The 18,213-nt window shown below is 47.4% G+C and overlaps 1 protein-coding gene across 5 annotated transcripts in view; it reads left to right on the top strand.

Moving 5' to 3' along the window:
- TNRC18 (trinucleotide repeat containing 18) overlaps positions 1-18,213 on the top strand; it is a 1,341,710-nt gene that overhangs the window by 1,207,032 nt on the left and 116,465 nt on the right. For all 5 annotated transcript variants that reach the window (XM_075317830.1, XM_075317829.1, XM_075317828.1 and 2 more), the window contains one exon: positions 7,320-7,556. In XM_075317830.1, the coding sequence (XP_075173945.1) occupies positions 7,320-7,556 (237 nt within the window). The remainder of the gene's footprint in view (positions 1-7,319; positions 7,557-18,213) is intronic.

Here is an 18,213-nt window from a genome sequence, read left to right as displayed (position 1 = left end):
AGATTCTTAATGTCAGGCAAGTTTGACCCGGCCGTTAAGAATCTCCAATAAAGGGTTAAAAAAAAGACACCACACAGAGAAAAAATGCTTTAATAGAAATAAATACACAGACACACTTAGAGACTCCATGTTTATTACTCCCTGTCATCCCTCCACGATCCTGATCTTCTGTCTTTTTTCTCCTTCAACCCATGCAGCTCTGCTACATCAGACAGCACTGCATGGGAGGAAGAGACTGCTACTCCCTGTGTAGTCTAATCACTCAGTGAGACTGAGCAGAGGCTGCGGGCTGTAAGCGTTGACGTCACTGCTGACAGGCGGTTATTATAGCAACGGTGCTCTAATCACGTGATTCCCAGTGCCGCAATTCACCAGCTGTGGCAGCCAGTCCTTGCATGGGGGCTGATTCTGTAAAGAGCACCCACATGCAGGAACGGGGAAGCCGACCATGTGCCAGAGCATCTCGCCGGTACACGGAGATGCACAAATGAGCACCGCGTACTGGAGAGATGCACTGACAGGACCTAGCATGACATCTAGCCATGTGACCAGTCTGCAGCAAATGAGATAATACACACGTGACTGGTCATATGCTATTTTGACGTGACGGAAGGTCCTATCATCAGTGCTGGTTACCGGGAGGACGCAGCGATTATCGGAAGGAAAAGCGGCGGGAGACAGAGTGCAGGGCACGTCGCAGGGACCTGTAAGTGTAATGGCAATGTTTATTAACTGTATGTGTACATGTATAATGTGTTTTTATGTGTTTGTGTATTCTTGCCATTGTTTTCAATGGGGTTCGAGTTGGTTCGTAGAACGTTCGTTGAACGTTCGTTGAACTTGTCCTCCGTTCGACTTAAGGCCTCTTTACACGCTGTGATATCGGTACCGATATCGCTAGCGTGGTACCCGCCCCCATCTGTTGTGGGACACGGGCAAATCGCTGCCCGTGCCGCACAACATCGCCCAGACCCGTCACATTACTTACCTGCCCGGGCGACGTCGCTGTGACCGGCGAACCGCCCCCTTAGAAAGGAGGTTTAGCGTCACAGCGACGTCACAGCTGCATCACTGAACCGCCGCCCAATAGAAGCGGAGGGGCGGAGATGAGCGGGACGTAACATCCCGCCCACCTCCTTCCTTCCGCATAGCGGCCAGGAGGCAGGTAAGGAGAGCTTCCTCGTTCCTGCGGTGTCACACAGAGCGATGTGTGCTGCCGCAGGAACGAGGAACAACCTCGTTACTGCTGCAGTAATGATTTTTGAGAATGGACCCCCATGTCACCGATGAGCAATTTTGCACGTTTTTGCGATGATGCAAAATCGCTCATAGATGTCACACGCAATGGCATCGCTAATGCGGCCAGATGTGCGTCACCAATTTCATGACACCAACGAGTTCGCATTAGCGATGTCGTAGCGTGTAAAGCCCCCTTAACCGAACCGAACCAAACTCGAACTCTAGGGGGGTGGCTCATCTCTACTCATCAGTGTTCCTTACCCATACACAGGAGGTTTTTTAACCCAGAGAGAGGCTTCAACATAGAGTAGATACTCAGTTATGAGATATGCCGTGACATGGCAACTGGGCCGATATGTAAATGGTTGATTCTATATGCTAAATATCATCTAATTTTTCTTAGATTTCCCTTAGCAGTAATGCAGGTATACATACATTTCAAAGTGCAAACTGTCTTTTTTTGTATTTTTTGTCATGTTCAGTTATACACCTGTTCACATTTCAGTTTGGTGAGTGCCGTCAGTTTTTTGTCTATAAAAGCTGCCAGTCGTCTTGTCAATATTACGTTAGTCCCATTTTAATTCCTGGGATATCATTGCAGTATATAAGTTCTTCCTTTTGATTGATATATGGGAGAAGCCTCTCTTCTCTTGTCCGATATGTTGTAAATTTAACTTACGCCTTTATAGGATTTTGTTCATTAATTCTGAACACTAAAAGTTTAGATGCTTGCTTGGACAGATTTAAGTCTTGAACGAGTTCATTGAGTTATTTTTGGTTTAATGGTTGAGGCCTCCAAGAGCTTCCCTTAAATTCACTTCAACTGCTACTACCTGCCATACACTCCAAACCCTGACTCTCTTCAGAGTATGACTATGGATGGTCTGGTAGTCTGATAAACATTGGTACGGGAATATCACTGCCATTTGAAATTAATTGTCTTGCTGATTCCAAATCAGGAAAATCCCACCAAGCATTTTTGTAACAATTAAACTGTTTAATCTTTACAACACAAAAATAACAATCGTCATCTTGGTTTTATGGATCTCTCCATGCCATTGGCACACCATAATTTAAACTTTTTCTTTCACCATTTGTCCACTGTTGTAGATGCTCCGCACATGTTTTGCAAGTGATATTTGGAGCCCAGGGCTTATCCTGGTGTGTAAGCTGTACTAAAAAGAAAGTCAGGTGTTCTCCATGCACCAAATGTCTGTGATATTTTTTCCTTGTTTTTCAACCATGTACCCTTCACAGATGTAGCAGAATACATCAGGATTGTTGATGCAGGCTCTTCTTAATGAAGTCAGACTCAAAATTATTAAATGTATTTACAGTTGTGCTCAAAAGTTTACATACCCCAGCAGATTTTTTTGCTTTCTTTGCCTTTTTTCAGAGAAAATGAATGATAACACAAAATATTTATTCCACTCATGGTTAATGGCTGGGTGAAGCCATTTATTGTCAAACTACTGTGTTTTCTCTTTTGAAATCATAATGACAACCAAAAACATCCAAATGACCCTGATCAAAAGTTCACATACCCCAATTCTTAATAACATATATTGCCCCTCTATCATCAATGACAGCTTTTGTGGTAGTTGTAGATGAGGCTCTTTATTTTCTCAGATGGTAAAGCTGCACATTCTTCTTGGCAAAAAACCTCCAGTTCCTATAAATTCATGGGCTTTCTTGCATGAACTGCGCTCTTGAGTTCTTCCCAGAGTGGCTCAATGCTATTGATGTCAGAAGACTGAGATGGCAACTCCAGAACCTGTATTTTGTTCTGCTGTAGCCAAGGACAGCTCAACTTGACTTTGTGTTTTGGATCGTTGTCATGTTGTAACGTCCAAGTACGTCCCATGCGCAGCGTCCGAGCTGATGAGTGCAAATTTGCCTCTATTTGCTGATAACGTGCTGCATTCATTTTTTCTTCAACTCTGACACAAAGTTTCCTGTGCCTTTGTAACTCACATGTCCGTGCTCCAGGGAGAGGCCATGAGTGAGCTTGTACACGGTGAGCTGATATACATAAATTGAACTCACATATCCCCACATCATCAGCGATCCACCTCTGTGCTTTACAAAAAGAATGGTGTTCATTTCATCATACGCCTTGTTGACACCTCTCCAAATGTAACATTTATGGTTGTGGCCAAAAAGTTTAATTTTGATCTCATCACACCAAATTACCTTGTTCCAGAAGTTTGGAGGCTTGTCTCTGTGCTGTTTGTGGATTTGCGCTGTAATGGTTTTCTTCTGGCGACTCGACCATGCAGCTCATTTTTTTCCCAAGTGCATCTTGACACAGCCATACCGCTAGATCTCAGGGAGTCATGTATTTCATCTTGTTTTTTGTGGGTTGTACTTTTCATCCCAAACAATTTTCCTGGCAGTTGTGGCCGAAATTTTTGTTGGTCTACTTGATTGTGGTTTGGTTTTTACAGAGCTCCTGATTTTCCATTTGTTAATTACAGTTTGAACACTGCTGACTGGCATTATCAATTCCTTGGATATCTTTTTGTATCCCTTTCCTGTTTTATACAGTTCAACTACTGTCTCCTGTAGATCCGTTGACAATTCTTTTGCTTTCCCCATGACTCACAATCCAGAAACGTCAGTGGCTGGATAAAAGATGCAAGAGTCTATTTGGATCCCAGAAACTCACTCAGCTTTTATATACACACACACACACACACACACACACACACACACACACACACACACACACACACACACACACACATTACAAGGAAACATGCCACAGGTGAGGATGACCTATATTAGCCATTCAAACCCATTTGTGTCAACGTCTGTATATTTTATCAGGCCAAAATCACCAGGGTATGTAAACTTTTAATCAGGGTCATTTGGATGTTTTTCGTTGTCATTATATTTAAAAAGAGAAAACACAGTAGTTTGACAATAAATGGCTTTACCCAACCACTGACCATGAGTGGGAAAAAAGATTTTATGTTATCATTCATATTCTATGAAAAAAGGCCAAGAAAGCAAAAAATCTGCCATGGTGTGTAAACTTTTGAGCACAACTGTATATACTTATTAAGACAAAACTTTTGGTGTATAAACCAAGATGTGGCTAATAAACTTTTACTGTAGCCGACCTCTTTCCTCATAAAATTGACAGTACAATTCTGACTTTAAAAAGTTGCATTTATAGCATTGCAGACCTAAAAATTGAAATCTAATATATATAAGCTGAGTGTATGTGTATATGTATGTATGTATGTGTGTATGTATGTATGTATGTATGTCCGCTAAAGGAATCCGCACCGTAGCATTTACAATCACAAAATTTTGCACACACATCCCATGTGACTCTGGGAATGTCATAGACTGTTTGGGAAAATGTAACCTCGTGCTTTACAGTTACTCTCCAAAAAACCTGCCTCCATTAAAGTCAAAGGAGCTGCGAACTACAGGCTATTAATAGGAGCCGTGAGTGGTTGCTATAGGAACAAAATAAATTGTTAGTATTAGAAGCCTATGTGTGAGGTAATAAGATGTCTCTGGGGAGATGGTAGAGAGAGACAGAAAAAGGCAGAGAGAGACATACAGTCAAAGAGACAGGCAGACAGACACAGATAGACAGGGAAAGACACAGGCAGACAGGGAAAGAGACAGACAGGGAAAGAGACAGACAGAAAGGGAAAGAGACAGGCAGACAGGGAAAGAGAGAGGGAAAGAGACAGTCTGGGAAAGAGACAGACAGGAAAAGAGACAGAGACAAGGAAAGAGACAGAGACAAGTAACTAGACAGAGAAAGAGACAGAGACAAGTAAAGACACAGGGAAAGAGACAGAGACAAGTAAAGAGACGGGGAAAGAGACCGATGGGGAAAGAGACAGACGGGGAAAGAGACAGACCAGGAACAAGACAGATCTGGAACGAGACGGACAGACAGATAGAGAGAGACAGACAGACACAGAGATAGAGACAGACAGACACAGAGATAGAGAGAGACGACAAAGAGACTGATACAGAGACAGACAGAGACACTGATAAAGACAGAGAGAGACAGACATACAGAGACAGACAGACAGAGACAGACATAAACTCGAAGAGATACATAGACACAGTTACTATCCCGGGCAACGCCCGGGTATTACAGCTAGTACATAATATTTACATTGGATATTTCATTACAGAAGACACGATTAAAAGGAATCTGTCACCAGGTTTTCAACACCTATAATCTGAGAGCAGTATAATGTATAGACAGAGACCCTGATTCCAGCAGTGTTTCACTTACTGTGCTGCTTAGTGTAGTTTTGATAAAATCACTGTTAAAATTTTCTGCTAATTAGCAGTAGATTATATCATTAGAGGACTAATTGGCGTTCTGCTGGGTAGTCCAGCATATTCATGAGCCCTGTATAACTGCTAGATCTGCAGCAGATAAAACATTGATTTTATCAAAATGATATCAAACAGCTCAGTAAAGGACACATTGCTGGAATCAGTGTCTCTGTCTTTACATTATGCTGCTCTCAGTTGAGGTAGTAAAAAAACTGGTGACAGATGACTGGTGAAAAGTCAAAAGACAGACCAAAAGCTATTGCATTTGTAACTGCACACAAATCGCATTGGGGGAGTGCATTTTTTTCATGGATGTTCATTATCTCAAAAACTAGAACCAGTTCAACAAAAGTAAAGGAATTTTTTTTAATTCAGTACCCTCAAAATACCCTAAATCCATTCAAAAAACCTTGGTACCTGAAAAAAAAAATGTTGTTTTTGTAGACCTTTGTTATGTATTTCTATAGCATTCATTGTTACCCAAAAATGCTAGAAAAGCGCAGGTGAATAACGCATCGAAAACACAGCAAAACTCGCGTTTTTGCTGGTGCGTTTTTCCTACCAAGAAATGCAGGAATGATGCAGAAATATTTGCATCCAAATACTCAACGTGTGCACATTCCCAAATTCTTTCTTTGAGGTAAAACATTTTTTAAAAAACAGTCAAGGAAATGTTTTACCTCACAAAAAGAATCAGCTGTGATCCCCTGCTGTAATGTCTGTTTACTTTTTTACTTCCTCTCCAACCCAGGAGATGTGGTATGATCAGACCAAGTCCCTGTACAGTCAGACAAGGTCATTACACAGTACATAGTAGGGGCATATTTATAAGATTATCTCAGCACAGGAACATTTTTAAAATACATTTAGGGGGCTTTACACGTTGCGACATCGCTTCCGAAATATCGTCAGGGTCACGTCGTTAGTGACGCACATACGGCGCCGGTAGCGACATCGCAACGTGTAAATCCTAGGTACGACGATAAACAATCGCAAAAGCGTCGAAAATCGTTGATCTGTGTAGCGTCATTAATTTCCATAATGATGGGTCTCCCGCAGGTACAATGTTGTTTGTTGTTCCTGCAGCTCCACACATCGCTGTGTGTAAACCCGCAGGAGCGACAAACATCTCCTTACCTGCGTCCTGACGGCAATGCGGAAGGGAGGAGGTGGGCGGGATGTTATGTCCCGCTCATCTCCGCCCCTCTGCTTCTATTGGCTGGCTGAATAGTGGCGTCGCGGTGACGTCGCTGTGACACCGAACGCACCTCCCCCTTGAAGGAGGGATAGTTCGGCAGTCACAGCGATGTCGCCGAGCAGGTATGTGCATGTGAAGCTGCCGTAGCTATAATGTTCGCTACGGCAGCAATCACCAGATATCACATGTGTGACGGGGGCGGGTACTATCGCACTCGGCATTGCTAGCCGATGCTAGCGATGTCGCAACGTGTAAAGTACCCCTTAGTTGTGGAATTTATTATTATCCCAAGATCTATTGATTAAAATGAACTTTGAAATGAACTTTGTTTGTAGGAAAACCCCTTTAAATTTAGAAGACAAATTAGCTTCCCGTGATGACAAGACACAGTCAGAGATCACAGCACCTAAATTCCTGAAATTCAGAAGATCAAGCCATTTAACAATGTTTTTCATTCTTTCAATTGCAACGAGTTAAATTCGAGTTATGTTTAAGTCCATTAATATGTTTGTTTGCTTTTGGGGGAAGTTACATAATTCCATTCTTTATATTTTTTTTTCAGAGGAGAGGAATGAAAGGTAAAGCCCGGAAGCTATTCTACAAAGCGATTGTCCGTGGAAAAGAAATTATACGGATTGGAGATTGTGCAGTGTTTTTGTCAGCAGGACGTCCAAATTTACCGTACATTGGATGTATTCAGAGCATGTGGGAGTCTTGGGGAAACAACATGGTTGTGAGAGTTAAATGGTTTTACCATCCAGAGGAAACTAGTCCTGTAAAAAAGCTTAATGAGTGCATGGTAAGAAGAACAGATGTGTAAATTCAAACATTTACATTTGTTTGTCTATTAATTGCCAATTAAAGATTTCAGCAAAATCCACCATGTTTATAGTTCCAGTAAGTTGGCTTTTTAATTTTATAATAAAAAGACAATTTTCCAATACAGACACTGTATAATTTCCTTTCAGTTTTCAAGATACCTACTTGAAGTTGTTTAATGGAAACCGTGTCAAAGTTTAGTTTTTAATTATCTAATTCCTGTTTTTTTGGTTTTTTTTTATACATTTCTGCAAAAAAAAAAATCACTCAAACCATAGTAAGCTCTGTGTCTTCCATTTAAGATATATTTCAGACCCGCAACACACATCCGTTTTTTTTGTACGTGTGCGGTACGTATTTGCACGTATCGGAGACACGGAGACACGGAGACCTATGTTATTCAATGGTAGATGGCACACACACGTAAAATCACACGGAACGTGTGTGCGTGTGGTAAGTACGTGTGTGCGCTTTTCTACACAGACGACATGTCCGTTTTTGGCCGGCAGCAAACAGGCACGGACCCGCTTTAGTCTATGGGTCCATGCCTGCACGGACCGCACACGGAGTATGTCCGTGTTCAGCAGGTATCGTCCGTGTCCGTTTTTAATCACAAAATATGAAACACTTGTTACCAATCTATCAGGTCAATTGATGGCAAACAAAAACACCAGGATCTCATGATGAATGATTAACAACGTTAATTGGGTAAGAATGCGGGCCTTTAAAAACGGACAGCGCACGGACAGCACACGTACGTATTTTATGTCAATACGGACATTACGCACGCACACACGGCTCGCATACGCCATCACACGGATGCCATACATACCGGAGAAACGCCCCTAAAAAACGGAACACGGACCCGAAAAATGGACCGTGAGACACGTACTTTTTTTTGCGGAAGTGTGTTTTAGGCCTCAGAAGGATTTCTAGACCTCTGACAGTAGACTCAGACATACAGTCATGGCCAAAAGTGTTGTCACTCTTATTAATAATAATAATAATAATAATAATAATAATAAAAATAAGCTTTATTTCTATAGCTCCAACATATTCTGCAGTTTTTAACAATTCAGAGACTCATATACAAACAAATATAAGTAGCAGTTATAAGTAATAAGTTATAAGTTAAGTAACCCTTAAAATTGTTCCAAAAACTGAAGTTTTTTTCCCAGAAAATTATTGCAATTACACATTTTAATTTGCACACATTTATTTCCATTGTGTGTATTGGAGCAAATAAAAAGGCAAATTGGACATAATTTCACGCAAAACTTCGAAAATGGTCCAGACAAAATTGTTGGCAACCTCAACTTAATATTTGGTTGCACACTCTGGAATAAATAACTGCAATCAATCGCCTTTGCAAACCGCTCCAGGTCTCTCATATTTGAAGGCGCCTTCTCCCAACAGCAATTTTAAAATTTCTCCACAGGTGTGCAATGGGATTTAGAGCAAATCTCTCCAATGCTTTGTTTCCATCCATTTTTGGGTGCTTGTTGAAGTAATGCAAATTCTACTTTTTCACACAGGGCATTACATTGTCACCCAAAATCCTTTGGTAATCTTCATGTTTCATGATGCCTTGGTCACAGTCAAGACACCCAGTGTCAGAGGCAGCAAAACAACCCCAAAACATCTTCTAATCTTTATCATATTTGACTTTGTAACCAGTAGAATGACATGCTTTACCAAATAGCTCTAACTTGGTCTCATTTGTCTACAAGACTCTTTGCTAAGGATTTTGTCTTACTCACATACATTTTTGCAAACTGAAGTCTACCTTTTTCTGTCTCAGTCAGCAATGGGGTCCTCCTGGGTATCTTCCCATAGCGTTTCATTTAATTAAAATGTCAATGGATAGTTTGCACTGAGACTGATGCACCCTGAGTCTGCAGGACAGCTTGAATTTCTTTGGAACTTGATTGGGGCTGCATGGCCACCATCCGGACTAACCTGTGTTGCAACCTTTCAGCAATTTTTCTTCGCCATTGCCATCCAGGGAGATTAGCTACAGTGCAATGGGTTGCAAACTTATTGATTATATTGTGCACCATGGACCAAGGAATATCAAGATCTCTAGAGTTGGACTTTTGACCTTGAGATTGTTGATATTTATCAACAAATTGGCTTATCAAGTCCTCATTCAATTATCTTCTCTTTCTGCTCTCCATACTTTATTTAGCACACACCAACACAATGTAAACATTAAGTCAACTTCTCCCTTTCTTATCTGGTTTTGGGTGTGATTTTTATATTGCCAAAATCTGTTAAAAGACACAGGTAAGTTTGAATGAGCATCACATGCTTGAAAAAAAATTGTTTACCTCAATTTTGGAAAGGTGCCGACAATTTTGTGCTGCCCATTTATGGGGTTTTGTGTGAAATATTGTCCAATTTGTCTTTTTGTAATTTCAATACATACAAAGGAAATAAACATGTGGATAAGAAAAATGTGTAATTGCAATAATTTTTTGGGAGAAATACTTCATATTCTGGAATAATTTTGAGGGTGCCAAATATTCCGGAGCTGAAAGGTTTGTTTAATGGGCCCAGATTTTGGGTTCAGGTTTTATGAACTACTGGAAGAGAAAACCTCGGTCAGACTGGTCATTCACTTCTCTCAAATCTAGGCTCTGCAGCACATTTGAAATGGGGCTAAGCTGCCTCAGAAACTGTCTAGGAAAAAAGCTAGAAACATCTCTTTACTTGACTCTGTGAATGAAGGAGGAAAAAAAACTCTGATTCTGTATGGAGAGCTTTGTAAATGGGAGAGCCCTTACTTCTGTTTGGACTGCTTTTCATTCATTTTCAATGTTACAATGGAGAAAGGCTGTTTGTTGCATTATATGTGAAAGCAATATGGTCTTTAATAAAGCCTCCTGTTTTCACAAAGAAACCTTTTGCCTTTGTGAAAGGTACCAGCTGTCTGAAAGCATGTGAATCCCTACAATTGGTGTTTGGAGTGTGGGCAGAGATACCAAGGAGCATAGGTGATTGTGGAAAAAAGACTGTACAGCGTAGCATGCACGGTCGAACAAAATGGAAGAGCCTGTCTAACAGCTAGTACAGGCTAACATACAGCAGTAGCAGTAATTGAACATGAAGCCCAGCAGGAGACCAATAAACTGTTCATTCAACAGTTCCAGCTGCAGCCACAGCAGATGGAGCTCCTGGTAAAGGGAGGGAAACCACGCGGAGGTGATGACACCCTGCTGAGGAGAACCTTAAAGCTGGGTTTACACACTGCAACATCGCAAACGACATCGCTGTAACGTCACCGGTTTTGTGACGTTACAGCGACCTCCCCAGCGACATTGCAGTGTGTGAAACCTATCAGCGACCTGGCCCCTGCTGTAAAGTTGTAATCGCTACAAATCGTTCAGGACCATTCCTAGGTCCTTTGTTTCCCGCTGTGCAGCATGCATCGCTAGAAAGTTTCAGTGTGTAAAGGGCACTTTACAGCGAGTTCCCTTTCAAATAGCAGCTTTGACACGTCCCCAACAACCAGCTAGGTCGCTCTGCAGGTCCGGATCGCTGTTGCGTTGTTGGCCAGGTTTGCCTGTTTGACAGCTCACCAGCGACTCAACAGAGACTTAGGGAGGTCGCTGTTACGTCACAAAACCGGTGACGTAACAGCGATGTCCTTTGCGATGTTGCAGTGTGTAAACCCAGCTTGAGAGGGGTGTTGCAAAGATGTCACAGATAACAATGTTGAGGCATTCCTGATGATGTTTGAGATGGTGGCAGACTGGAAGAAACTTCCTCCCAAATATTGGGTGGAGGATCTGGCATCATATCTGACTGGAGAACTTCAGAATGCGTATTAAGACCTGAACTTTCAGGACACCAAGAAGTACTATAAGTTCAAGTCGGATATCTTGGCTCATCTGGGCGTAAACCTGGTAGTAAAGGCCTGTCGGGTGCTCCACTTGGGCTATCAAAGGTGCAGAGCTCCCAGATGTTTAACCTTCTGCACCTGGTTTAGAAATGGCTTCAGCCTGTGAGACTAGTTCCCAAGCCTAAATGTGGAAGAGTCAGTTCATCCACTCACTGTTTTGGCTGGTGCCATTCTAGAATACCCAAGGACACTCCAGTGTGCAGACAAATTGGTAGGCCTAGTGGATGAATCAAAAATTAACCGGATAGTCAAGGGAGTTTAAGGACACCTTACTGGAATTCCCAAAGAGGGGCTGATACAGATATCACAGAAAGGTGCTCCTATACTATGCGGGTTTTTTTCACCACAGAAGATGTAATTAAAGTTTGTGATATAAATAATTCCCAAATTCAAATATGCATAAAATAATGTGCTGTTCAACAGGAATAAGCAGCCTGCTTGCAGTGCACAAATAGCAGCTATGCATATACTACAAGGTAACCAAGTGTAATTTAAGTTGTCGCGGGCAGGGAGGGGGCCGCTGCGCTCACCACGCTCAGGTCCGGTGCTGCTGCTACTGCTGATCGGTGGCTCGAGCGGTGGGCCAGATCCGGGGACTCGAGCAGCGCTCCTCGCCCGTGAGTGAAAGGGGAATAGTTTTTGGGGTTTGGGAAGTCGGTCCGTGACGCCACCCACGGTTTGTGGAGAGGTTGGGGACACCACCGCTGCTTTGGACGGGGATCCTGGGAGCGATGACAGGGAGCAGCCGAGATGTTTCTCTCCCCTCCGTGGGTAGGGGGTTTTGGTGGTCCCGGGGCCCGGTGATGGTGACTGAAAGGTGGATGGCGGGGTTTGGTGAGGTGCAGGGTCGCGGGGGCAGCGTGGTGCCAGACGGCACGGTGGTACTCACTCAGCCAATAACGTAGACGGAGTCTCTGGTAAAACAAATGGCTGGATGGACGGGTCCCGCAGCCGGCTGCGGTGGTCACTCCCGGTAGGTTGGCGGTGACTGTCTCTCCCTGCACCTGTGATGTGTTTTCGGCCCTGATGGCTTCCCACTGGTAACTTGCTCCCCAGCGGTGTATTTGCCAGAGGAGCCCCTTTTTGCCCGGAGGCTCTGGCCCTGGGAACACTAGCTGTGGCGGTAGCTGTATTTCCCTTCACGGTTGAGCGGTTGCCTTCAGTCGGGTCTTTGCTGCTGGGAAACCCCGGAGATTCCCGTCGCTGACGGATTTGACCGGTTTAACGGCGACTCCAAGCCTGGCAACAAGGATTTGCGTGTGGGACTGTTGTGCCTAACCGGGGTGTGGGGTGTGTTGTGGCAGTACCTGTGACGTCCTGGCTTGTCCAGGGCGCCACATTCCCCCTTGGTTAAACGCAGACCGTCCGCAGGCTGCCCGTCCATCACCGGTTTTATTTTGTAACTGTAGAAAAAGGGGGAAACATATAAAACATTTAAACATAAACATATTATAAATCTTCCCTTACGGGAGGCACTTTCTTAAACGTTGCTAACGGTAGTCAATTTTATTAACGGTAATGTCTTCCACTCTCCCCCCGCCCAAACAACCTGGCCCTGATGCTGCCCCTAAGAAGTGGGCAGCACCCCTTGCTCCAGTCCATCACCAAGCTGCCCGAGCGGGTACGGTGCCTTTCAGGGGACCCACGTCCATGGGAGACCCCTGACCCCCGGAGGATGGCCACCGGTCCAGGTGGTGACCGGGCCCCAGCCTACTCTGCTGCAGGCCCTTCCTCCAATCTGCCTCTCCGGAGGCGGTCACGGAATAAAGCAAATATATTTACATGCCACAAGTTTGTGGTTGCCCTGCAAGTTCTTGGGCGTGTCCGTAAGCAGTTTCTTACGCAAACGGTGCAGAAAGTCCCTACGGGGACTAGTTGCCGGCAACGGCCGGTTCAATCACGATTGCAAATCCGATAAACATCGGTTGATTATTTTCATTTACTCACATAACGGTTCTGATGGTCCCAATGGGGACAACCTTGCACAGCGGAGGGACCGCTGACTTACTGCTGGTCCACCACAGCGGCCGGAGGAGGGGGCTGGGCCGGTGCTTGGGCCTCCTGACTGCCCCTCATTTTGGCATCCAGGGAAACCAGCCCCTCTTTCCACAGTGCCGCGTGTATTGTACCAGGTCCCCTGGGAGCAGGTTACGGTTCGGGTGGTCCTCCGGTAAGTGGGCATTAACGTCCCGGCGGGCCACAAAAACTTCGGCCTCCAGGCCCGGCTCGAAGAAAAACCCGTATCCCACTCCAATAGAACCGCTCCCTCAACAGCATTTCCAGCTTCTTCCACCCGAAGTGCCCGGCCCCATCATGGTATGCCTGTAAGACAGTGGGCACGCTAGCCTGGGGAATCACCACCTGGCGAACGTTCTCGTGGGTCTTCGGGTTGATCAACTCCCAATACAACTTCCCTTGGTGCAGGTACAGCCAGGTTCGTCCCCACCACAGGCGTTGGGCCTCGGCAGGGGTGGCATGGTCTATCCCAGCAGAGCCCTGTTCCACCAGGGTCTTGACCAAGCGGACAGCAGATGCCTGGTCCTGAGCTTCTTGCCACCCCTGACTGGGCAGCGGGTCTAGGTTCACCTGTTGCTGATGGACACGCAACTTCTCAACTAGCGGCCGGTGAAACGCAGGCAACTCGATCTCTTCGAGGTCATCATCATCCGGCCCCTCTTCCGACAAGTGGGGCATCCGAAAGAGTGCATCGGCATTAGCATTTGTACGGCCGGCCCGGTATTTGATGGTGAAGTCATAATTGGCTAGCCTGGCCACCCACCGCTGCTCCAATGCACCCAGCTTAGCTGTATCCAGATGGGTGAATGGGTTATTGTCCGTGTAAGCGGTGAACTTGGCTGCTGCTATGTAATGGCGGAACCGCTCGGTGATAGCCCACACCAGTGCTAAGAGCTCGAGCTTGTAAGAGCTGTAGTTCTCAGGGTTCCTTTCCATAGGTCGGAGTTTTCGGCTAGCATAAGCGATCACCTTCTCCCTTCCGTCTTGGACCTGGGATAATACCGCCCCCAAGCCCACATTGCTGGCATCAGTGTAAAGGATGAATGGGAGGCTGTAGTTGGGGTACGCTAGGATTTCTTCCCCGGTCAAAGCCGTCTTCAGCTGGCGGAAGGATTCTTCATGCTTTTCCCCCCACGCCAACGGGGTTCCAGGAGGTCTACCACCCTTGGTCTGTCCGACGAGGAGGTCTTGCATGGGGGCAGCCATTTTCGTGTACCCCTTAATGAAGCGGTGGTAGTAGCCCACCAGACCCCGGAACTGCCTCACCTCCCTCACCGTGGTCGGTCTCGGCCAGTCTTGTATGGCAGTGATCTTCTCTGGATCTGGGGCGACGCCTTCCGCGCCCACCACATGTCCGAGGTACTGCACCCTGGCCTTCAACAGGTGACACTTGGAGGGTTTCAATTTCATCCCATACTTGGCAAGGGACGCGAACACCTCAGCTAGGTGCTCCAGGTGGGCTTCATACGTCTGTGAGTACACAATTACATCGTCCAGGTACAACAAGACGGTCTCAAAATTCAGATGTCCCAGACAGCATTCCATTAGCCGTTGGAAGGTTCCAGGGGCGTTGCACAGCCCAAACGGCATGCTGTTGAACTCGCAGAGTCCCATGGGAGTAGCTAAGGCGGTCTTCTCACGGTCTTCGGGCGCCACGGCCACCTGCCAGTACCCGCTGGTGAGGTCAAGGGTAGAGAAGTAGTTAGCGGTTCTCAGCGCGGCTAGAGATTCTTCAATACGGGGCAGAGGATAGGCATCTTTATGCATTATCTGGTTGATCATCCGGTAATCCACACACATTCTCATGGTGCCATCCTTTTTCTTGACCAGCACCAGCGGAGCTGCCCAGGGACTGCAGCTATCCCGAATAACCCCCACCTCTTTCATGTTCTTCAACATGTCTTTGGCGCATTGATAGTGTGCGGGCGGGATAGGTCTATACCTCTCCTTAATGGGGGGGTGTTTGCCGGAGGGGATGTAGTGTTGGACCCCTCTAATCCGCCCAAAATCCAGCGGGTGTTTGCTGAAAACTTGCTCATATTCTTGCACTACCCGGTATACCCCGTCTCTGTGATGTGTGGGGGTATCGTCAGTGCCTACGTGTAACTCTCGACACCACTCAGCTAACCGTTCAGGGGACGTGTGGTGACTGGCAGAAGGTGGGGAGGTCGGGGAAACGGCCTCTTGGATGGCGTGGGGGTCCAGGGTAAGCAGCTTGGCAAGGGTAGCGTACCGGGGAAGCCTAACCTCCTCCTCCCCACAGTTTAACACCCTCACGGGCACTCTCCCCTTCTTAACGTCTACCACTCCCCGGGCGGCCATTACAGTGGGCCAGTGTTCGGAGGGCATGGGCTCTACCATGGCTGGGTAATCACGTCCCTGGGGACCTACCGCTGCCCTACACCAAATCATCATTTCGCTCCGGGGAGTCACAATTAAAGGGGCCACATCCATCACTCTCACTCCCCCAATCTCTCCTCCCGCAGAGTTCACTTGCTGCCGATACATCAAGGCCTGAATCTCGCGCTGCACAGCCCTCTGTCTGCCTCCTGCTGCGGTGGGGGCCAGCTGTTGTAGTAAGGTCAGCACCTCACTCATGCAATGCTCCATTACATTCGTTCCTAGCACTACCTTCGGATCATGATCGCTGGGGTCATTCATTATCACGATCATTCCTTGGTGCTGCAGCTCGGTCCGCCCCACTGTCATAGCCACTCGTTTGTAACCCACTTAGGTCAAGGGGAGTCCATCAGCGGCGATCAATGTCATGCTGCCGTCTCGAGGGGCAAGTTCATCATTACCCCAATACCGTTGATAGAGTGTATATGGCATCGTGGTTACCTGAGATCCAGTGTCCAGGAGCGCCATCAGCGGGACGCCGTCCACGGCCAGAGGGATGATGTGGCGGGCCCTGATTAACCGGTCCTGCCAGTCGGGGGGGCCACTGGGTTCTACTCCTGAGGATTGGCCCTTGGCCCCAGGGGTTGCTCGTTTAACGGACACCGTCGGGAGTAATGGCCAGGCTTGCTGCACCTGTAACAGATTGGACGTCCATACCGTGGATCATTAGCCCTCCTCCGCTGCATCCAGGGGACGTCATCTGGGCGGTTGGCGAGCTGTACCTCCCCCTGGGGGCCTGGGTCTCGTTGGAGGCTGAAGTGCGGCGAGGATTTTGGGGAGGTCTCCATCCATGCGACAGACTTGGGCAGCCAGTTCCTCCATCATTCCGCCAGAAGTTGCAGACGCTGCGGGAGCTGGGGGAGAAGGGGCTACCACGATGGGAGCCGTCTTAGCTGGCCACGGGGCCACTCCAGGGACTTCGGACGCCAGGGGCTGCAGAGCTTTAATGGCCCGTTCTTTCAACACGGCAAAGTCCACATCAGGGTGCTCTAAGGCCCACAGCCGAAGCTGTTTGCGGTCCTCCGGGGATCTCATCCCCTGCACGAACTGCTCTACCAGCATTTTGTTACTGTCAGCATCATTGATGGTATCCACCCGCTTCAGCGTACGGAGAGAAGTTTGCAGACGCAGGGCATAGTCTCTAATACTGTCGGTAGGTCGCTGTCGGCATTGGTAAAACTGCATTCGCAGCTCAGCTCCGGTGTGAGTCTCAAAGGCAATCTGTAGCTTTTCGAAAATAGTGGCCACAGAGGACCGGTCCCCCTCGGCCCAGGTCTCCGTCTCCTGCTCAGCCGCGCCGGTCAGCTGCCCCAGCACTACCGCTGCACGCTGCTTATCAGTCAGGGGATACAGTTCTAGGAGCGGGCTAAGCTTCTTCCGGAAGACCTGCAAAGTATCAGGTTTCCCGTCGTACTGCGGCAGCCAGGTAGCTCCGGGCACATAGGGCAAGGAGAATGGCATCACCTGAGCAAGGGCGGGGGCCGCGGCCCCTCCCGCTCCTGCGGCCGGAGCACGGCCGGGCCCATTCCCATCCACAGGCACTCCTGCGGCTATGTCCACCACTCCTCCAGCGGCTCCGTCGGTTGCAGACATCTTGTCTTCATCCCCCCTTCTTTCCGGCACCTCCTCTTCAGGGGCGGAGCTTCAGCTTTCGCGCCTCCACTGCTCGGGAAGACGCTCGAGCGGGGAACTTTTCATGCCCAAGATGGCGGCTTCTGAAAATTTTCGGCCGGACACTTCCGGCGGGATACAAGGCGCACTTCTACCAGGCAGTAGAACGGTAAGATCCTGTTCGTGACGCTAAGTTGTCGCAGGCGGGGAGGGGGCCGCTGCGCTCACCACGCTCGGGTCTGGCGCTGCTGCTACTGCTGCTCGGTGTCTCGAGCGGTGGGCCGGATCTGGGGACTCGAGCGGCGCTCCTCGCCCGTGAGGGAAAGGGGAATAGTTTTTGGGGTTTGGGAAGTCGGTCCGTGACGCCACCCATGGTTTGTGGTGAGGTTGGGGACACCACCGCTGCTCTGGACGAGGATCCCGGGAGCGATGACAGGGAGCAGCCGAGATGTTTCTCTCCCCTCCGTGGGTAGGGGGTTTTGGTGGTCCCGGGGCCCGATGATGGTGACTGAAAGGTGGATGGCGGGGTTTGGTGAGGTGCAGGGTCGTGGGGGAAGCGCGGTGCCAGACGGCACGGTGGTACTCACTCAGCCAATAACGTAGACGGAGTCTCTGGTAAAACAAACGGCTGGATGGATGGGTCCCGCAGCCAGCTGCAGTGGTCACTCCCGGTAGGTTGGCGGTCACTGTCTCTCCCTGCACCTGT

Source organism: Anomaloglossus baeobatrachus, chromosome 7, assembly GCF_048569485.1.
Source record: "Anomaloglossus baeobatrachus isolate aAnoBae1 chromosome 7, aAnoBae1.hap1, whole genome shotgun sequence".
NCBI classification, from domain to species: Eukaryota; Metazoa; Chordata; class Amphibia; order Anura; family Aromobatidae; genus Anomaloglossus; species Anomaloglossus baeobatrachus.
Note: the sequence above shows the minus strand (reverse complement) of the source record. Positions and strands in the feature narration are given on the sequence as shown.